At 43.6% G+C, this 13,500-nt stretch overlaps 3 protein-coding genes across 3 annotated transcripts in view; 2 read left to right on the top strand and 1 right to left on the bottom strand.

Annotated features, from left to right (window-relative positions):
• LOC115501568 (keratin-associated protein 4-9-like) overlaps positions 1-13,500 on the bottom strand; it is a 46,672-nt gene that overhangs the window by 20,764 nt on the left and 12,408 nt on the right. The window lies entirely within an intron of this gene.
• Positions 3,327-3,875, top strand: LOC115501563 (keratin-associated protein 9-9-like). The gene has a single exon (XM_030296673.1). The coding sequence runs from the start codon at positions 3,327-3,329 to the stop codon at positions 3,873-3,875; it is 549 nt and encodes a 182-aa protein (XP_030152533.1).
• On the top strand, positions 10,999-11,517 carry LOC115501566 (keratin-associated protein 9-9-like). The gene has a single exon (XM_030296674.1). The coding sequence runs from the start codon at positions 10,999-11,001 to the stop codon at positions 11,515-11,517; it is 519 nt and encodes a 172-aa protein (XP_030152534.1).

Genomic DNA, 13,500 nt, shown 5'->3' with positions numbered 1-13,500 from the left:
GATAAAGGGCTAGTATCCAAAATCTATGAAGAACTTACCAAACTCAACACCCGAAAAACAGATAATCCAGTGTCTTTGTGTTTTTGTACCCTGTTTCCAATGCAAGGATTTGTACATTTTACATCACATGCAGTGTCTGTGTGGAGCCATACACAGTCCTCCACAAGTCATTATGTGCATTTTCAGCTGAGGAGATTTCACGGTGGAATGTCCCACAGCTGACATGGACACACTCAGATCCAAGACTGTGGTTCGGGCGCTTGCTGAAGTGCACTTACTTTCGGATCTCCAGACGTGGTAGCAGACACCCTTAGTCTCAGCACCAGCAACATGTCCATCCGAGGCCTTCTTTGACCGCACAAGTGTTGTTCTCCTGTACAGGCGGGCCATCACTGGCACTACGTTGTAGACATCAGTGTCCTACAACTCAGCCACAGCAGCCATAGGTGAGGACAGCGGGACCTGCCCTTTAGAGCCCTGGGGAACACAGGATGCTCCTGTTGCCTTGGGTGGCATCCAGCCCCTCAGCACTCTTCTACCTCACATACAGGTGAGCCTGCGGTGTCCTCGTGAGCAACAGAGGCAGCTGAACACGCTTGTGTTTGGGTCGTGCATATCACATTCTTGTTTGGCCTCCTCGTCCCCAGGACCTAATGGTATAGCAAAATGGCATCGTGTGATTTTCTGCCAAACCTATGTATCTCCCCTCCCATAAGGCAGTTTGTCATCGTGATCAAAATGCTGCCCAGAGAGTTGATGAAGCATGGTGTCAGGGCCAGAGAGATCGTGCAATGGGCATGTAGGACTTTGAGTAATCCATGAGCTCTGAACCATCTAAGGAAACAGAATAAGCTCTGGTATATTGTGGAGGAAGTGTGAGCAACCAGGGGAAAAATGATGCCTGCTCCGTGGGGGTGAGGAGAATGTGAGGAAGAAAAAAGAGACAACAATGTGGGCATTCCTAGGAGTCAGGAACGAAGTCTGCTGCTTCTGGTCCTGAACTACTGGTGCCAACTCAGCACTCAGGGCTGTGAGGCCAATTCAGGCTCTGAAAGGAATAGGAGACAGGGCCCCGGGTCACTTCCTGGGAGCAGCGGAGGGACCTCTGATGAGCTTCGAAGGCCCCTATACAGGACACATGCCACCATTAGAGACTAGGTACCCAGGATGCTCTGGAGAGACTGCCAAGGCCAAACGTGCCTACCGCTGCTGGTTCTCAAGTGCGCCATGTTGGCAAAATGAGATGAAAACCTGACACGACCCATGTTTCCGAATATTTGCTGGATGTTGACTATATCCTTCCTGAGCATTCCCTTTAATTCAGGAGGGATTTGCAAAGTAGGTATTAAGGTTCCCATTGTAGAGGTGAGGAAATTGAGACTGAGTGGGGTAAAGGAATGTCAGAGTTTGGTTTCTCCCAGAAACTACCCTGAATAAAGGAGTCTGGGAATGTGGTTTCTTTGGGGAGGTCACATCACACTGGTCGGAGTGTAGCGAAATGTCACAGGGAAGAAGCACTCTGAGACCAGCATCACAGTTTGCAACTAAAGCTAAACTGAAAGATATCTCAGAAATCACACACACACACACACACGCACACACACACACACACACACACACACACACACGTTGAGATTCTCCTATTTCAGCAATGAGGGAGCAGGAGTCTTTATAAACCAACTCTCCAGAAGCACGGGTGGAGTGTTTTTCTCCATGTGGCATGCTCAGGCAGCCTGACATTCTGCTGTGCATGAAAAGAGCACTTAGGCATAGAGGTGCAGATATGGTAGGTACATTATCCTAAACATACTAATACCCAAGACATAGCCCTGGTGTAGTCAAGACACCTTTGGCAATCTATCATTTTCACCACTCATTTCAACATTTTCTTAATTCTATTGGTGGACAGATGCAATTTCTTGAAGACACAGAACAATAAGACAATAGAAGATGGAGGGCAGAAGCAGGAGTAGGGAGGCATCAAGAGGAAACACAGGAAAAGGAAGGACGGAGGAAAAGAAAAGAGAGGAAAAGGAAGAAAGACAAAAAAGGAAGAAGGAATGAAAGGTATAAAAGGAAAATTGGAGAAAGGAAATAACAGTTTGCAGGAACGAAAGGAATGGAGGGAAAGAGAGTGATGAAGGGAGGAAGAGAGGGAACGAGGGAGGAAGGAAGGAAAAGAAAGGGAAAGAAAGGAAGGAAGGAAGGAAGGAAGGAAGGAAGGAAGGAAGGAAGAAGGAGGGAAGGGAAGAAGGAAAGAAAGAAAGAAAGAAAGAAAGAAAGAAAGAAAGAAAGAAAGAAAAGAAATAAAAAAGCAAGAACAAAAGAACAAAAGAAAGGAAGAAGGAAGATATGAGAGGAATGAAGGAAGGAAGAAGGAAGGAAGAAAGGAAGGAAGGAAGAAAGGAACAAACAAACAAGTGAAGGAACAAAGGGAGGAAGAAAGAAAAAGAACTGACATAAATAAAGAGGTAATCTGTTACATCAGTGAAGGCACTGTGCAGGCTAGTTAACAAGGTTAGGACTAGCATCACCAAATCACCCTGGTATGCCCATACTTCCTTAGTTATACCACTGAAATTCCCTTATTCTGAGAAAACACTCAGGCCTAGGTAAATCAGGACTACTGGTCAATAGGAGGTACACTAACTGATGTTTGCTAAGTCCCAGTGTACTGCTGATGCCTCTTCCCACTTGCTTTGGTTATGCCTTGCCATATGGAGAAGATGAGGCCAGATATCTGCTACCCAATTGTCTTTGATTGAACTGGCATACAAGTGGGGTAGGGTGTTACAGGAGATAGATATGCCTGTGGGAGTCTTGAATCAGGCTTTTGGGGGGGAACAGGCCTGGGCTCACACATCTACTAAATTTGTCCCAGTGAGCATATCAGCATCATGCCCCTCACCTCAGGGATACTCCTAAACCACATATAACCTAGGACCAAAGCTGGGGAGGAACAGCTGCTCTGACCCTACCCAGACCAGCAGAAACTAGATCACATGATGTGATGATCATTGAAGCAAGAACAATGCTGCTGATGTGATCACTTTCCTTTCATCTGAAAATGTTTGTATGAGTTATTCTCAAGTAGGAAACACATTAAACACTTATTTTGTAACAATTCCTAACATTTAGGAAACAACTTCCTCATTTATGATTCCCCCAGTGACTATGGACAAAATGTAAACACCAACTAGGAAAGTCCTGCCCATTGGTCTAAACTTCGGGGGTCCAGCGCATAAAAGCCCCAGATCCGGAGGAGGCACCAGAATCTGACAACCTCACCTCTGGACAGGACCTGCCCACCTTCCACCCCTGACACCATGACCCACTCGTGCTGCTCCTCTTGCTGCCAGCCTACGTGCTGCAGAACCACCTGCTGCCGGACCACCCGCTGCCAGCCCAGCTGCTGTGGGTCCAGTGGCTGTGGACACAACTGCGGTGGGTCTAGCGGCTGTGGGTCCAGCTGCTGCCAGCCTTGCTGCCGCCCAACTTGCTGTCACACCACCTGCTGCCGGACCACCTGCTGTAGGACCACCTGCTGCCAGCCCAGCTGCTGTGGGTCCAGCGGCTGTGGACACAACTGCGGTGGGTCTAGCGGCTGTGGGTCGAGCTGCTGCCAGCCTTGCTGCCGCCCAACTTGCTGTCACACCACCTGCTGCCGGACCACCTGCTGCCAGCCCAGCTGTTGTGGGTCCAGCGGCTGTGGGTCCAGCGGCTGTGGACAAAACTGCTGTGGGTCCCACTGCTGCCAGCCAGTTTGCTGTACCCCCGTGTACTGCACGAGAACCTGCTACCACCCCACCTGCTGCTGCCTGCCTGGGTGCCTAGCCCAAGGCTGTGGATCCTGCTGCCAGCCCTCCTGCTGCTGATTGCCTCACCAAGAACCACCATCTGGTCACAACACTGATTTTTGTTTGGGAAACAAAGTCACTGTCAAACATTGCTGAAAACCAGCATGCAATCACAAACATTTCTGTTACTCATCTGCCTGTTTACAAGCTTGTGAATCAGCTTGATGAAAGTCAACCACTTCTCCCTGATTATCTTCTTCCTTCCTCTTTAAAGCTCACATGCCGGCTTTACACATCCTCATACAACCATGATTTCTGCCTAACTCTGTAGTCAAGATCTTTTATCCTGTCCCTCCAAGTACTTTGGAGAAACAAACCCACATAACTGACACTTAAGTTTTTGCAAAAATGGGAAGTGTGCACTAATATGTTTTCTTTCTTGGTGCACTGATGGTTCTTGTATGCTGCTTTCTTCCTGTCATGATCCCTTTGTCTCCCTAGGTGCCTCACATATATTTTTTAATAAATCCATTTGTCATCTCATAATGTCTTTTTTTTAATTTTTAAAATGTATTTTATTTTTTCAAGTCTTTTTTTTTAAACATTTATTTATTTTGATAGAGAGAGACCGAGGGAGGGGCAGAGAGAGAGGGAGAAAGAGAATCCGAAGTAGGGTCCAGGCTGAGCATGAGATCATGACCTGAGCCTAAATCAAGAGTTGGATGTTCAACTTACTGAGCCACCAAGGCGCCACTTGTCTTTTTTTTTTTTTTTGTATAGTGTTCCCCATATAAGGATTTATACACAGGTGGAATATCACATGCAATGTCTAATTAGAGCCTCATACAGTCCTCCACAAATCATGATCTCCATTTTCAGGTGATGAAATTTCACAGTGGAATGTCATAAGCGATATGGACAGACTAAGATACCAGACTCTGTCTTTGGCCCTTACTGAGGTGCACTTACATTCATATCTCCAGATGAGTTAGAAAAACCCTGGGACTAAGCACTAGCAAGATGTTCATCTTAGTGTCTTCTTTGACCATGAAAGTACTGTTTTCCTATATATGCAGGTGACATCTAGCACTAAGTTGTAGACATCAGTTCCCTACAAATCATCCAATAGCAGCCACGTGTCAGAGCAGCGAGACCTGCCCTTTAGTGCTCTTGTGAATACAGGATCCTTTTGTTTCCTTGGGTGCTGTCCAGCCCCTCTGCACTCCTCTGCATCAGATACATGTGAGCATCCAGTGTCCTCACAAGAAAGAGACACAGCTGAGCACAATTGTGTTTGGGTCATGGAAATCACATTCTTGTATGACTTCCTGGTCCTCAGGACCTAATGGCAGAGTAAAAAGGTATCAGGTAATTTTATGCCAAACATATTTTGCTCCCCAACGGTAAAGCAGTTTGTCATTGTGATCAAAATGCTGCCAAACCATAAGAGACTCTTAAAAACTGAGAACAATCTGAGGGTTGATGGGGGGTGGGAGGGAGGGGAGGGTTGGTGATGAGTATTGAGGAGGGCACCTGTTGGGATGAGCACTGGGTGTTGTATGGAAACCAATTTGACAATAAATTTCATATTTTAAAAAAATGCTACCAAAACAATTAAGGAAGGACGATGTCAGGGATTGAGAGGTCATGCTTGGGGATGTAGACTTCGAGTAATCCATGAGCTCTGAACCACCTACGGGAACAGAACAACCTCTGGTATTTTGTGAAGGAACTGTGAAGCATTTGAGGGGAGAAAAAGATGCCTGTTCCAGGGAAGTGAGAAGAATGTGAAGAAGGATAAAGAGAAAATGATGTGGACATTCATAGGGGTTGTGATAGAAGGCTGGCATTTCTGGTCCTGAACTAATGGTGCTGCCTCAGCACACAGGGATGTGAGGCTTGATTGAGGCTCTAAGAAGAATAGGTAACTTAATCCCTGAGTCACCTCCTGGGAGCAGTTGAGGGATCTCTGATGAGCTGTGAAGCCTCATATCCAGGGCACATGCCAATGTTTGAGTTCTAGGTATCTGGGATGCTCTGGCAAGACTGACAAAGTGAAACGTATCTACCGATGGGTCTTAAGAGCTAGGTGTTTAGGTTATGGGATGAGGAAATGACACAACGTGTGTTGTCTACTACTTGTTAGGTATTAAACAAATGCTCTATGTACATTATCTTTAATTCTGAATAAACTTTCAAGGAAGTGTAAATATTCTAAATATTTTAGAAAAGAAGAAATTAAGACCAAGAGAGGTAAATTAAAGTCATAGTTTGTAACCTCAGAGAATATATTTTGAGAAAAAGAATAAAATACAGTTTGTTTAGGATGTGCACTGCACACTAACAGAGAATTGAAGAAATGGGGTGAGTAAGGGTGCACATGAATCTACTATCACTGTTTGCAACTGATTATACCTGAGTGAAAATTATCAGAAATGATGTAAAATATACATTTTAGAGTTACCCTACTTGATGAAAATGGAGATGGAATCTTCATAGACAACTCTCCAGAATCATTGGTTGGGTTTTTCTCAACATGGTATGCACAGACAGCATAACTTTCTGCTGTTGCATGAAGAGAACCCTTAGACACAGAGATGTGTATGTGGCAACTGGAAGTTGGCTTGAGCACACTGAGATCAAAGATACATGATTAGTTGTGCCAGTCAGTTTCAGGTGCTATAATGAACTTCCATAGACTGGTTGGATCACACAGTAATATTTATATGCCACAGTTCTGGAGGCTGATAAGTCAAAGATCAAAGTGCTGGCTGATTACATGTTTGGTTGGACCTTCTTCCTGGTTTGCTGATGGCTGCTTTATGGCTGTATCTTCAAATGGCAAGGAGAGAGTGAGAGGGCTTTGGTCTCTGTCTCTTATTAAAAGAGTATCAACCCTATTATTGGGGCCTTATCCTCATAAGTTAGAAGGTGAACTATTGTAGAAAAAAATAGCTATTAATGGGTCTATGAATTGATTTAATTTAAGGTATTCCATTATTATATACCATGATCCTTTAGGTTTTTGCAGGGGCCAGACAGGCAATCAAATACAGTTGTGCTGGGAGCTACCATCCCTGTATTCTTTAAGTCTTTGAGGAAGCACTAAACTCCATGGATTGCTATTGCTTCTGGTTAATACATTGATCAGGAAGCGAGGAATTTTTAGGGGCTCTTATTTCGCCTTTGTTTCTATTATGGTTTTCATTTCACATGTCTGGAGATGTACTTCTGCTGCAAAGAGTGCAGGTAGCTGAGTTTCCAACTGTTAGCAACTTCAGGATCTACATCAGCTTTACAGATAAGGCCCTGTTCTTTCTGTAAACTCCTAGATAATTGCACACCATGAAGGTACTAGGGCCTAGCATTTTCTTCCCAACATGAGACTTGTTAATGGCTATCTTTGCTCTGGATATCTCCATTGGGTTGACCAATGTTTTGTTAGACCTGCATGGCAGTCTTATATCCTCCTTGCCTAATGCAGCCTCTTTCGTACTTTTTTTGAAAGATGTTACATCTACATGGCAGTCTGTAGGTTTTTGCTGTCTAATCCACCTTATTTCCCCCATTCTTTTTAAACCTTTCGTAGGCATCACTCCCCAGTGAATTTCTTACATTCTTACCACTGTTTCAGTGTCTGATTCTCAGAGGACCCAAATGATACACAATGGAAGGATTCTGTCACTCACTACCTACTCAAGTAGAAGGGAAATGAGTATAAAGTGGACCTTAATACTAATTAGACCCACATGAGATGGACATGAATCAGAACTCCATTTATTACCTGGCCTCCATATGCATGCATTTTAACACAAGGAGTCCTGGTATCAGTGTCTGCTCAAACTCTGAATCCAACACCTTTAGATATATCTGGGTTCTCACCTTTCCCAAGTGTACAGTTACTCTGGCATATGATTATAAATCCATTGTGGAAGGACTGGGGGGAAACAATTCTACACACACACACACACACACACACACACACACACACACACTTCATTCTTGCAGTATCTTTCTCAAGAAGACTAACCCTCTCCTTCAATCGAAGGGCTCTAGTCTGAGAACTGACTTGGGTCTGGAAACTGAATGGGAGGTCATCATTTTCTATTGAAGTCACTAACAGCAGCCTCTGATTCACCTGTCCTTGATCCTTTTCCAGTGTATATACTGGTGTCAGGGTAATACTCTTGTTGGCTGCATAATTACCTCACCCTTAAGGAAGCCATAGTCTATTAGTCAGATCTCTGTGAGTCAAGGACCACTGATTGACATTTCTTCCTATTTTAGTAATTATATCTACCACAACTCTGCTCTCTGTCATCCCCCATTTCCCAGTTCTCCATCATCAGTTTATACCATCAATCCTGGCCACAGATGACTACCACCACTGACCTTTTCAATGATGCATATGTTTTACTGCTTCTGTGAAGGAATCTCTTTTGGGACCTCTCAGGGAACATGATTAGTTTGTGGGCTGATATGAAATAAATCCATTCTAACATATATGTTTCTCTGAACCTTTTGACTCTATTCACAGTAGTCTACCAGACAGTTCTAGAATCCTCAGTTTATGTTCTGTAGGCCACTACAAAACACTGCATTTCTAGAAAACACCTTATCTAGTGAGGTTAACCTTGGCACTTGCTTACATATAATGCCATAAAAAGGCCAAGGGGAAAAATGTTATGGTCAATGACATATGAATGACTATTGTTTTCACATACTGTTATCCTTTCTCTATAATATATGGACTTTGGGAGGGAGAATGAGAACATGTAGGCTTATAATTTGTAAATTTGAAGTACAATTTATGTTGAGTCAGGGATATAGAGTTAAACAACACAAACAAAATGCCAGATTATCACAGGAAGAATGAAGGGAGAAGAAACTACTCTCTACTAAAAATAAGCACAATGCAGCCGCTCTGGAAAGCAGTGTGGAGGTTCCTCAGAAAATTAAAAATAGACCTACCCTATGACCCAGCAATAGCACTGCTAGGAATTTATCCAAGGGATACAGGAGTACTGATGCATAGGGGCACTTGTACCCCAATGTTCATAGCAGCACTCTCAACAATAGCCAAATTATGGAAAGAGCCTAAATGTCCATCAACTGATGAATGGATAAAGAAATTGTGGTATATATACACAATGGAGTACTATGTGGCAATGAGAAAAAATGAAATATGGCCCTTTGTAGCAACGTGGATGGAACTGGAGAGTGTAATGCTAAGTGAAATAAGCCATACAGAGAAAGACAGATACCATATGGTTTCACTCTTATGTGGATCCTGAGAAACTTAACAGGAACCCATGGGGGAGGGGAAGGAAAAAAAAAAAAAAGAGGTTAGAGTGGGAGAGAGCCAAAGCATAAGAGACTGTTAAAAACTGAGAACAAACTGAGGGTTGATGGGGGGTGGGAGGGAGGGGAGGGTGGGTGATGGGTATTGAGGAGGGCACCTTTTGGGATGAGCACTGGGTGCTGAATGGAAACCAATTTGTCAATAAATTTCATAAAAAAAAATAAAAATAAAAAGATTTAAAAAAAAATAAGCACAATGGATTCAATGTGTTTTGTGGTAAAACTTGAAAATATAATAATTGTGGTCTTTTAAAGAAGGTTTCTGCCTTCAACTTCACCCATCCATAATGGGAAAGAAATAAGAAAAATTTCCAGAAAAATCAAAAGATTGACATGCACATGAAACAGAAATGAGATAAATATTTTGACCAAGCAATTCTATCCGCAATCTGCTCCTAGGTGGATTCCAAAGATAGGTTTATATATGTTTACCAAACAACCTGCAAAGAAACATTCATAGAAGCACTATTTTTTAATAGTCCCAAACTTCAAAAAACTTACATGTTTATCAACAAGAAAGTCAAGAAATTAGTTATGTCATATTCATTCAGTGAAAGAAACAGCAATGACAAAGAATAAACAACAAATAATTACATTGGTAGTCTCTCAATCATAATGTAAAGGGAGCCAATTCTATACTGTTTCATATATATATGAAGGTTTTAAAAAGCCCAAACTGACCTATACGGTTACAAGTCAACACAGTGATTAGTCACCTTTGGGGATAAGTGAAGAAGTATAAATTAGAGAGACTGGATTTAATTTCTATTTCTTATTCTGGTCATATTGATATGGGTGTGTTCATTTTGTGATAATCTATCAAGATGGATTAATAACTTGCATACTTTTTAAATGAATGGTATACCTAAAAATTTTTAAACATGTTAGATCCAAAAGATAAAATAAGTATCACCTTAACTAATCCAATTCCCATATCAAATGAAAGCAAATAAAAAAGAAATATAAACAACAAATATTAACTGAAAATGTGCTATCAGTGAGGTGAGGCCACACACTCTGCTGGTTAACAAGGTTAGAAGTAAAGTTGCCAACTCATCCTGGTTGGCCCACTGACCCAGTTATTTAACTGAAGTCTGCAAATCCTGGGAAACCATTTGTTCCAAGATAAATCAAAATTACTGGTCATGAGGAGATACATTAACTGATGCTTGCTTAGTCCCAGTAAACTGCTGCTGCTTCTACCCACCTACTTTGGTTATACCTTGCCATATGAAAGAGATGATGCCAGACATCTCACCCAAGAGTCTTTGATTGAACTGGGATACACAGGTGGGGTAGAGTGTTACAAGAGACAGATATGCCTGTGGGAGTCTTGAATCAGGCTTCTGTGGGGAAACCAACCTGGGATCAGGGATCTACTAAATCTGTCCCAGTGAGCATATCAGCATCATGCCCCTCACCTTGGGGATACTCCCAAACCAAATATAATATAAGGATCAAGGCTGGGGAGGGAACACTGCTCTGACCCTACCCAGACCAGCAGAACTTGATCACATGATGGATGCAATGATCATTGAAGCAAGAATGATGCTGCTGATGTGACAAATTTCCTTTAATCTGAAAATGTTTCTGTTATTCTCAAATAGGAAACACATTAAACACTTATTTTGTAACAATTCCTAACATTTAGGAAACAACTTCCTCATTTATGATTGCCCCCAGTGACTATGGAAAACAACGTAAACACCAACAAGGAAAGTCCTTCCCATTGGTCTAACCTTCGGGGGTCCAGCCATAAAAGCCCCAGATCCGGAGGAGGCACCAAAATCTGACAACCTCACCTCCGGACAGGACCTGCCCACCTTCCACCCCTGACACCATGACCCACTCGTGCTGCTCCTCTTGCTGCCAGCCTACGTGCTGCAGGACCACCTGCTGCCGGACCACCTGCTGCCAGCCCACATGCTGTGGGTCCAGCGGCTGTGGGTCCAGCTGCTGCCAGCCTTGCTGCCGCCCAACTTGCTGTCACACCACCTGCTGCAGGACCACCTGCTGTAGGACCACCTGCTGCCAGCCCAGCTGCTGTGGGTGTAGCGGCTGTGGACACAACTGCGGTGGGTCTAGCGGCTGTGGGTCGAGCTGCTGCCAGCCTTGCTGCCGCCCAACTTGCTGTCACACCACCTGCTGCCGGACCACCTGCTGCCAGCCCAGCTGTTGTGGGTCCAGCGGCTGTGGGTCCAGCGGCTGTGGACAAAACTGCTGTGGGTCCCACTGCTGCCAGCCAGTTTGCTGTACCCCCGTGTACTGCACGAGAACCTGCTACCACCCCACCTGCTGCTGCCTGCCTGGGTGCCTAGCCCAAGGCTGTGGATCCTGCTGCCAGCCCTCCTGCTGCTGATTGCCTCGCCAAGAACCACCATCTGATTTACCATTTGGGAAATAGTCACTGCTCAACGTTACAGAAAGCCAGCATGCAATACCCAATATCTCTGTTATTTATCTCTCTTTTTTACAAGCTTGTGAATCAGCTTGATAAAGTGTGGACTCCCTCTCCCTGATTCTCTTCTTCCATCTTCTTATGGGTCACCTGCCAGCTTCATGCATTCTGATCCTGTCATGAGGCCTGTTTTGAGTGCATAGTCAAGATCTTCATCCTGTCCCTCAAAGTACCTTAGAGAAACAAATCCTCATAATTGACATACAGGTTTTTGCAACTATGAAAAGTCTACTCTAATATGTTTTCTTTCTCAGTGTACTCTTGGTTCTTGTATGCTGCTTTCTTCCTGTCATGGTTTCTTTCAATGTCTCCTTAGATGCAGGGAGTCTCACTTATATTTCTTAATAAATCCTATACCATACGGCATCCCATATTGTCTTTGTTTTATTGTGCAGTGTTCCCAATATAGGGATTCATACATAGACTGCATATCACATGCAGTGTCCGTTGGAGTCTGATACAGGCCCCCACACATTTTAATCTCCATTTTCAGATGAATGTATTTCACAGGGGAATATCATATGTTGATATGGACAGACTTCTATCTCAGACTGCGTCTTATAACCTTGCTTAAGTGCACTTACATTCATAACTCCAGATGATTTAGAAAACACCTTGAGTGTTAAAACCAGCAAGATGTTCATTCGAGTGTCTTCTTTGACCATGGAAGTATTGTTCTCCTATATATGCAGGTGATGTCTGGAACTAAGTTGCAGACATCAGTGTCCTACAGATCAGCCTTCAGCAGCCAATGTGAGGGCAGTAGGACCTGCCCTTTACAGCTCTTATGATCATAGGATCCTTTGTTGCCTTGGGTGCCGTCCAGCCTCTCAGCACTCCTCTGCATCACATACAGGTGAGGATGTGGCATCCTCCTGAGAAAGAGACATAGCTGAACACACTTGTTTTTGGATTGTGGAAATCACATTCTTATATGACTCCTTGGGTCTTCAGGACCTAATTGCAGAGTACAAAGGTATGAGGTAATTTTCTGCCAAACATATTATGCTTCCCAACTATAAGGCAATTTGTCATCATGATCAAAATGTTACCCAGACAATTAAGGAAGGATGAATCAAGGACTGAGAGACCATGGAATGGGCATGTATGACTTTGAGTAATCCATGAGCTCTGAACCATCTAAGGGAACAAACACCCTCCATTATTTTGTGAAGGAACTATGAAGCATTTGAGGAAAATAAAGATGCCTATTGCAGGGGGGAGAAGAATGTGAGGAAGGAGAAAGAGAAAAAAAGGTGGGCATTCATAGAAGTCATTTAGACAGAAGGCTGGTGCTTCTGTTCCTGAACTAATGGTGCTACCTCAGCACTCAGGAATGTGATTCTTGATTCAGGCTCTGAGAGGAATATGAGACTATGCCCTGGGTCACCTCCTGGGAGCAGTGGAGGGACCTCTGATGAGCTGTAAAGCCTCATGTCCAGGACACATGTCAATGTTGGAGACTAGGTATCCAGGATGCTCTGGAGGGACTGCTAAGACCAAACTTGCCTACTACTGGTTCTTAAGAACTGGGTGTTTTCATGACCAGCTGAAGAACTGACATGACTCATGTTGCCTACTACTTGCTAGGTATTGACCAAATGCTTCATTTACATTAATTTTAATTCTTGAAGGAAATGTCACAGTAGGTTAAGTCTCCCATTGTATAGATCAGAAATTGAGACTGAGCAGGGTAAAGTAATGTCAGAGTTTGGTTTCTCCCAGAAGCTACTCTGAAGAAAAGATCCAGTGAATGTAGTTTCTTTGGGGAGGTCAGATCACACAGGTAGGAGTGTGAGGTAGTGACATGGAGAGGAGGCCAGTGTCACAGTTTTCAAATGAAGCTTAATCCTGAGAAATATATCAGAAATAATGTCAAACACC

Source organism: Lynx canadensis, chromosome E1 (assembly GCF_007474595.2).
Source record: "Lynx canadensis isolate LIC74 chromosome E1, mLynCan4.pri.v2, whole genome shotgun sequence".
NCBI classification, from domain to species: domain Eukaryota; kingdom Metazoa; phylum Chordata; class Mammalia; order Carnivora; family Felidae; genus Lynx; species Lynx canadensis.
Note: the sequence above shows the minus strand (reverse complement) of the source record. Positions and strands in the feature narration are given on the sequence as shown.

What these genes read in the sequence shown, in the direction of transcription:
- LOC115501563 (XM_030296673.1), top strand. Translation starts at nt 3,327, where the DNA reads ATGACCCACTCGTGCTGCTCCTCTTGCTGCCAGCCTACGTGCTGCAGA.
- LOC115501566 (XM_030296674.1), top strand. Translation starts at nt 10,999, where the DNA reads ATGACCCACTCGTGCTGCTCCTCTTGCTGCCAGCCTACGTGCTGCAGG.